We start from the raw sequence: 8,184 nt of genomic DNA, 5'->3' as shown, positions 1-8,184 counted from the left end.
TGTTTTAAACGGTAAAATAGTCCTATAAAACATAAAATATGTTTCATTTAAACAAACTTTTTATATAGCTTTAGTCAAGATAATATTTGAAAACTTCAAATGGTACTCCACCTGTAACATTACAAGAGAGTTATCACCCTTTAAGCACAGGTATCCCTATCTTAAAGATACAAACTAGAATTTAATATTTCATTTGAACGGTTTGAACTAACTTCGACCTTTTTCCTTTTCCTGCTCTATTAGTGTCTATTATTTTCAAGATAGTCTTTTCATTATCATTTTGTTACTATTAAACATGTCTTCAAGTTTGAGTTAATTGATTTATATTATTTGCACTGTTAACAGTTCATCCGGGTTTCTTTAATGTTAAATATTCCTTCAGATTCATTTCCAATGACAATTATTTGTCCTCTTCAGACTGAAAGATCTTCACTGAGGTTTCATAACGGTTAAATGTTATTTCATATTTATATTAGTGTCAGTGCTAATATTAGTGTCAGTGTCATTAGGCTTAATATGAAATAATTACAACCTAATTTCACATTCTCTTCAAGACTGAATGTTATTTGATATTTATTTCTTGTACAAATGTCAGAGTGAATGTGATCAAACTAAACTTGTGTCTCTTCAAGGTTAATTGTTACTTCATATTTCTTTCCGGTGTCATCTTCAGCCTCAGCTTTGAGTTCTGTTGCCCCGAAGTATACTTTCAGTTTCACACATCTGTCTAGACTTTTGACTTTTGATTCTCCCAGGTACACTCGCATTGTGCCCATTAAATGGCACCCTATTTCATCAATATATTTTGGATTCTCTTTAATTTCTGACCTGTAGAATGGAAAATCTATCACATTTTGGTATTTAGATTTCACATAAGCATCAATCTTTTGTGTCGGTTCATCGTATGGCACTTGGTCCCCCTTTCCGATCAATTTTCTAAATATATCTCTGCAGACATGTCCGTCATCTGTTTCCTCACGTTTGTTAGGGTCATGGATTTCTGTGTCAAAATCTTCATTCCAGTCCAAACCGTACGTGTGTCGGCTTATGCGTTTGTTAATAACAGACTGATCCCGTCCGAAAATAATCGCACCCTTCATGATTGACGTCACAGCTTCCGGTGGTATGATGACAGTCTTGTCCGGAAATTTCGCACGAAATGCGTCTTTCAGTAGCTGACAGCCTGAAAACCCACCCACACAAATTATAGTATCAATGGACTCAGGGATTTTTGACAGTACACCGTCAACTGTTTCTAAAATTCCGTCGATTGTGTCGGTAAAGAAGCTACGAAATAATTTAGTTTTAATTCTTATTTTATCTCCCTTAAATTCAACGTCGTCCGAAATGGGCATTTGACGAACTGACTCGGTTAGTTTCTCCTCATTGTGTTTTTCATGAAGTTTACGAAATGACTTTGGAATCTGAATCGTAACTTTCGAATTGTCACCAGTTTCTTTGAAAGCACATTTCTTGTTTTCGAACTGGCGTTGCATTGTTAAATAGTCATCCATGTGGTTGTCTCGAAATTTTGCAAATGCTGGACCTCCCGAAATTCTTACTAAAAACTGCTCGTACTTCATATTTATGTTGTCTCCACCCCAGGGACCTCCGTCAGGCGGAATGATCTCCTCAAATTGGCAATGACCATTAACTCGATGGGCAGCAATATCGAGAGTGCCTCCTGTAAGTAAACAAAACGTTTGAAACGTTGGTGAGAAAAATTGTGTTAAGTAATAAGATTTCAGAATGTGGAACTAGAAGCAGGGAATTCAAATCTCATACCATGTCAGTGGTGGGTTTCGGGGTGACACGAAACGCTACACGCCTTAGGTTTCTTTTAAATCAAGTTATTGCTTAATTAATAAAGTTTAAACTTTACATCATTCATCTATGATAGATTTCGTTAATATATCTTTATCTTTATTTGAAATTGCCAGAAAACTATACTTGATAAAGGAGGTGTAAATGTATCCATTTTTATCGGAAACATGAAGTGATTTATTTACCGCCTAAATCAATAATAACATGACATGATCCTGGTTTCATCGCCCTTTCTTCTTGTGTCATCATATCAAGAGCAGGTAACTCTTTTGTGTGAACATAGACAGCCGCACACTCTGGTTCAAGTGCTATACGTAATCTTTCTGTTGGTATGTGTGCCTTTATATCAAAAGGAAGAAAACGGTAAAATAGAAAAAAGTAGAAAACGACAAGTCACCCAACACGACATAAACGAAAAGGTTGCAGGTTCAGTTTGATTGAGCCTGTTCATGGGCGGTAGCGGAAATGCAAGCTACCGTCCACGCCCTATAGTTCCTAGTTGAGCAAAACTCAACATTTACGAACATATGTTATAATTACAAGAATTAATTAGAGATTGCCGCAGATGTATTTTTACGGCGGTGCACATGGAAAAATCAATGATACACAGTGCAATTCAATGGAAAGCGATGTATGGTCACAAGTTTGTATAATATAACGGCTTTGCCCTAAACGAGAAAACAAAACTTAGAAACTGGAATTGAAAGAGGGGATCTGAGGTATGTCAGTTCTCGAAGAAAGAAGTACAGTTTTAAACATAGGTCAAACTCTATTATCAAAGTAATCGACAGACTGAAAATATATAGATGTAGCAAATATAAAATAAAATCAAGAGCTGTCCGAAAGACAGCGCGCTCGACTTTTCTCAGTGCTTGACTCTGAATTAGAGCTTTGCCAGTAAAAAAAAATCCAAGTTAAAAAGATACATAACAGTCAAAATTAAAATCTGAGTTCTGGGAATTGTGTCTCCTGGTGTAGAATTTGATAATAAATAACTATTTTGAGTTTCAAGTCAAAAGCTTTAATAGTAACAGAGATATTTGACTTTATCAAAAATTTTAAACAAAACATTCTAAGTTAAAAAGGGACATAATTCTGTCAAAATTCAAATCAAGAGTTATGGGGATTGTTTCTTCTAGTGTAGACTTTGATGGTAAATAAGTATTTTAAGTTTCAAATCAAAAGCTTTGATAGTAACAGAGATATTTGACTTTAAATCAAAAACTATAACCAAAAATTATAAGTTAAAAAGGGACATAACTCTGTCAAAATTCAAATCAGAGTTATGGAAATTGCGTATCCTGGTAGGCAATAACTATAGCTTGATAGTAACAGAGATATTTGACTTTATCAAAAACTTTAACAAAAATTCTAAGTTAAAAAGGGGCATAATTCTGTCAAAATTCAAATAAGAGTTATGGGGATTGTTTCTCCTGGTGTAGAATTTGATAGTTAATAACTATTTTAAGTTTCAAGTCAATAGCTTTGATAGTAACAGAGATATTTGACTTTATCAAAAACTCTAACAATCGGGCGACGCCGACTCCGACGCCGACTCATACACCGACGCCAACACCGGGGCGAGTACAATAGCTCTACTTTTTCTTCGAAAAGTCGAGCTAATGATATAAGACATACATTTTTTGCCGCCTTTCGCATGAACAATTTGGCTTGTTCGCTCCATATTGCTGGCGTTGTTAATACATAATGTATATCATCTTCCCTGACACCTGGAAACTTTTCTCCAATTGTTTCAATAATTTTCCTCTTCATATAGTCTAAGGAATAAGCAAACACTGCCAGTGCACTAAAGTCGCGACCCTCTGTGTCCTTTATTGTGCTTTGTGTTGATAAGCCACAAGTATTCTGAAAACGAAAATGAAATACGATATGAAGTTAAAATGCACTGTCGATGCAATTCAAATTTCTACAAAACGTATTTTTATTATACTAGTATTCCACGAATATACTACGGTATTTATAAGCTGCAGAAATGCTAAACATTACAAAGTTCAGTTATAAATCAAATTCATTCATAACACAGTGAAAGTTTCACGTCATGAAGGAAGACACTGACAAAAAACATTTTCATTTTAACTTCTGTGTAGTGTTCAACGTTACAACTACACAGTTATAGGTTATATGTTAACATTCCAGGTTTTGATGGTTGCGAAGGTTCTTAGGTGCCTCTCTGTGCATATTTTCAACACAGGCGGACACCTGGGTATAACCATAGACCCCCCGTAAGCCAGCTGGCATCGATGGTGGGCAAGTGATTCGAAGTCAGCGACTTTAAATATTCGGCCAAGGAGACTGTCCGTTTAAAGTTTCTAAAGAGATAAAGTAAATTTCTGTGACGAGAAGCAAAACTATTTAATAAACAGTGTAAGAATAAAATTTCATAAGGTTTACCATGAACTTTCAAATAGTGATGGTCCAAGTAAGTAATAAATATATCAATAGAGATAAAATTCTCCTAAATTTTCAAACAGGCGGACGACTTTGTGTCATCTGACTTTTTGTTTCTGTTCCTATAATGCAAACATAACAATATGTGATATGGTGACATTTTACCTATTCATGGACGACGAGGGAGAAGACTCCATGCATCTTAAGGCATTATTTAAGGCACAGGCGGGCATCTTGATTGATTCATTGACCTCCTTGGGCATGTAAAATATCTGGATGTTTCCCTAACGAAAGAATTCTACGACCAAAGGGATCTTTCGAATATACAAAGGTAAGGGGCAAGTGATTCAAAGTCAGTGACAATAGTTTTGCCACGGAGAGCCCGTGGTATTTGACTGATGCATTGTTTACTTATCTAGAAATTACAGCAGAGACCTTAGGCTTTTCTCCTTTTGAGTAAGTCACGCAAATATATTACACAAATTATATATCACAGAAGTATGTATTTGCACCCCACCCTGTCATTTGGTTTAAAAAGCTTCATTTTAAAACGCCGAAAGAAGTGCCAGTCTTTGTGTTCGTTATCTTCGGCAAGTTCGGCGTATTGGGTCTCTGCTTCGTAACCAAAGGAATGGAAAGACATGTCCGGTTTCAACAACAGGCAGGTTGGTGTTTTGTGTGTTCTGAAAAAAAAAACAACAATTTGCTTGAGTTTTATAAGAATATAAACCTTTTCTACATATTCTATTTAGTAAAAATGAAAGGTATCCAAGATACTGGCATTATACATGCAAGTTTTGTTTTGTTTTCTTTTCTTATCAACTCACCACAAACGAAATGCACCACGCCCAGTGTAGTGTATCAGTGTACGATTACGTTTCAGCCGTTGCTGCAATGTGGCATTGCTTATGAATACAATCACTGACAAACGTACCGAATCAAATGTAACTCGCTTATATACTAGTGATTTAAGAAAATTTGAAAAGAAAACAGTGTATATTTTGACTTAAGTTAAAAACAAAATTCTATAAATAAAATCTAAAAAGTTTGTTACTTACCTCGGCTGGTCTCCTGGTTCCCACATGTAACCATAAATGTTTGTTGTTTTATCCTTTTCATAATCACTGAGAAAGGACAAAGCAAACCCAGAGAATGTCGTTCCAAAATCTATTGCAGCTACCAACAGTTTTTTCTTCCAAGTTGTATCCATCTTGAAGCAGATACACAATTGCTTATCAATAAAGTATAATTGTTATCCGATGTGATTTAAAGCAACGAATTTCTTTGATATTAAACTTATAGAAAATATGAGTGCATGTCGTTTTTAAGTTTTGATCCCAGTGCGTTTTTGATCATTTATACATGTAAAAATGCGTGCGACTGTGGATGTTGATATTTGACATCTTGTTGATGGAGTTTTTATGACAGTGACAATATTTTCTTTTCCGCAGATTTTATTCCCCGTATTTGTTTTATAACATACCCTTATTAACAAGTAATCGATCTTTATTTCAAATGACCTGTCTAAATCGGTTTTCATACAACCTTTAGTTTAAAATCGAAAGTAGAATACAAATCATACTAACATTTTGTAGAGCCTTAACATTAAAGAATAAATAAACAAACTGAAAAAAGTCTTAAATAGTTTACCTTTTAGAAAAGTGGTAGATAGGTATTTGAAATAAACATAAGGTCCATTCTACACTCCTTACTAACAGCAAATTAAAGTATAACGAAACAAGAACGACAACTTTAAAAAGCGGTCTGTGTAGATTTTATTATTTGATAAGAAAGACAAATACCGACAGTACATATTCGGAAATGTGTAATAAACTATGCAAAAGATGTATGTTAATTTACATGTATACGTTACCGTAATATTTCAATTTTAATCCTACTTTTCATATACCCGTAAACAGGTCACGTACCCCATAACCTCTTAACTGTACCCGATAAAGCAACGAGGAAGAGAATTAAATGTTATAGCAAACGGGTCGCATATTCCCAAGATTAGAAACAATGAGTTTATCATATATTGATTAAATATTATTATTGTAATACATCGTGAATCTAATTAGGATTTATTTTCATCAAAATTTACACAAGACTGATGATGGGCCACCTTTGCAATTGTTTACTGTTACCGAAGATCCTATGTTTATAAAAGAATGTGAGCCGTGTCATGGGAAAACCAACATAGCGGTTTTTCGACCTGCATGGATTCAGACCAACCTGCGCATCCGCGCAGTCTGGTCTGAATCCATGCTGGTCGCAAAGACACTGTGTTGGTTATCTTTTGGCGCAGCTTATGTCACGAAATGTTTTACATAATCTCACGAATAGCGTTATAAAATATGTACTACTGTATAAAGTAGAGCTTAAGGATTTTACATGTACATGCACTTATGTTGTAAATGACTTGTTGGCTGAGCTGGTTCTTGGACACTAGTATGTATTCAGACTCTGTTTTTCACTCAAAGCAGATAACTAATGAATATTTTAAAATTGTATACACCGTTTGACCCTTTCAGGATTAAACATGTAGGTTGCAGAAGCCAGATTTTTGAATTTTAGCAAGCTGGATGGTCTTTATTAGATCTAGCAGGAATCTCATCGGCACAGAGACTTAAAAAACAGCGTATAATATATTTGTTAGTTTAAAATCCATAAACAATATCTGCAATTTGAAAGACTTTGTACTTCATATACATCAAATCGTGAAACCTCGGTCCGCGAAAATATAAGCTAGCTTTGCAAAATATTGCAATATTTTGAATGTTCATTATGGCAAGAAGAGACGATAAACGAAGGAATCAAACAATGCAGAATGCCTTGCACAGAAACCTTTCCCCTACCCATTTAACATAATGAAACATCTGTCAACCAAATACTCTTTTCAGTACTCATTGCTAAATTAGGTCCCTGCAGTTTTGACACTAGGACGTAGTCGATATGTCAAATGTCTACTAGTATTTAAAAGCATCGTACCACGAAATCTTTTTTTTTTTTTGATATTATTTTCAGGGATCTGTGCATTCAGTTAAAGACATACCTAGGTTTAAATGTATTTGCCAAATCTCATCTAAGGGTAGAAACTACCGATGCTATCTAAATGTTATCAGCTAGTCTGATTTCAAACGTACTTTACTTGAAAATGGCCTCATTGTGCTTAAAAAGGAAAACTTGTAGATTGTTAAATGAATTTTCAGTCTAGACACAACTTACGTTTCACTCACGGAAAACATAATTCTTACACAGAAATGCTATTTTAAGCACAACGATAAGACGTGTTAGCAATGCTAAGTTCTTTCTAAGTTTTTTCTTGCTTTTGACTCTTACATGAAATATTTTAAAATTGCACGCTTCTAAATGTATGCCACTAAGTCTTTTCTGCTTTTTTTTTTTTTAGGCAGTACTAGTAAATGAAATAGAGATAACATGATAATAACATTTATAACATTTATTTATCAACATCTGCTCTGAGACTCTTAGAAAATACAATATACAAAAATTCCCAAAGAGATGCTATGCAAAAGAAATATGATTAAAAAGTCACTTGGTTGGATTAATACCATGCACATTAATTAAAGTACGTACTTAATACTTTGTTAATAAAGTCGACATCTACTATCAACCGATATCTGTTGTAACATAAACGTGTCTTGAAATTGACAATTTTACAGAGCAATTACAGTATTAAACAAATCGCCTTTGACTTCCACGCACTTAATTCTGCACTTGAGAAATCCAAGAGGTGAATGCTGCAGAGTAGTCTCAAGGTTTGACAGTAGTCAACCTTAATCCAAGGTGATGTCCGTCTCTGGACCCCCTCTATCTGGTCTATGAGGGCTTAGATACAGGGTGACCACACTTGAATCCATATTCCAGCTGGGGTCTAACAAGTGATATGCCATGGACTTGTGTGGTTTGACCTTGATGTTTCTGCGTTTG

General features: G+C 34.8%; 2 protein-coding genes across 2 annotated transcripts; both read right to left on the bottom strand.

Moving 5' to 3' along the window:
- Window positions 1-355: 355 nt before the first annotated feature.
- Window positions 356-1,358, bottom strand: LOC128557507 (heat shock 70 kDa protein 12A-like). The gene has a single exon (XM_053544898.1). The coding sequence runs from the start codon at window positions 1,353-1,355 to the stop codon at window positions 612-614; it is 744 nt and encodes a 247-aa protein (XP_053400873.1). The 5' UTR covers window positions 1,356-1,358; the 3' UTR covers window positions 356-611.
- A 46-nt stretch (window positions 1,359-1,404) lies between these two features.
- LOC128557375 (heat shock 70 kDa protein 12B-like) lies at window positions 1,405-3,681 on the bottom strand. The gene is made up of 4 exons (XM_053544695.1): window positions 3,463-3,681; window positions 2,010-2,163; window positions 1,469-1,684; window positions 1,405-1,424 (listed from the first exon to the last, which is right to left on the bottom strand). Exons 1-4 carry the CDS (start codon window positions 3,595-3,597, stop codon window positions 1,405-1,407), a joined length of 525 nt encoding a protein of 174 aa, XP_053400670.1. The 5' UTR covers window positions 3,598-3,681.
- Between the last annotated feature and the right edge of the window lie 4,503 nt (window positions 3,682-8,184).

This window comes from Mercenaria mercenaria, chromosome 5 (genome assembly GCF_021730395.1).
Source record: "Mercenaria mercenaria strain notata chromosome 5, MADL_Memer_1, whole genome shotgun sequence".
Classification (NCBI taxonomy): domain Eukaryota; kingdom Metazoa; phylum Mollusca; class Bivalvia; order Venerida; family Veneridae; genus Mercenaria; species Mercenaria mercenaria.
This window is presented reverse-complemented; position numbering and strand designations above follow the sequence as displayed.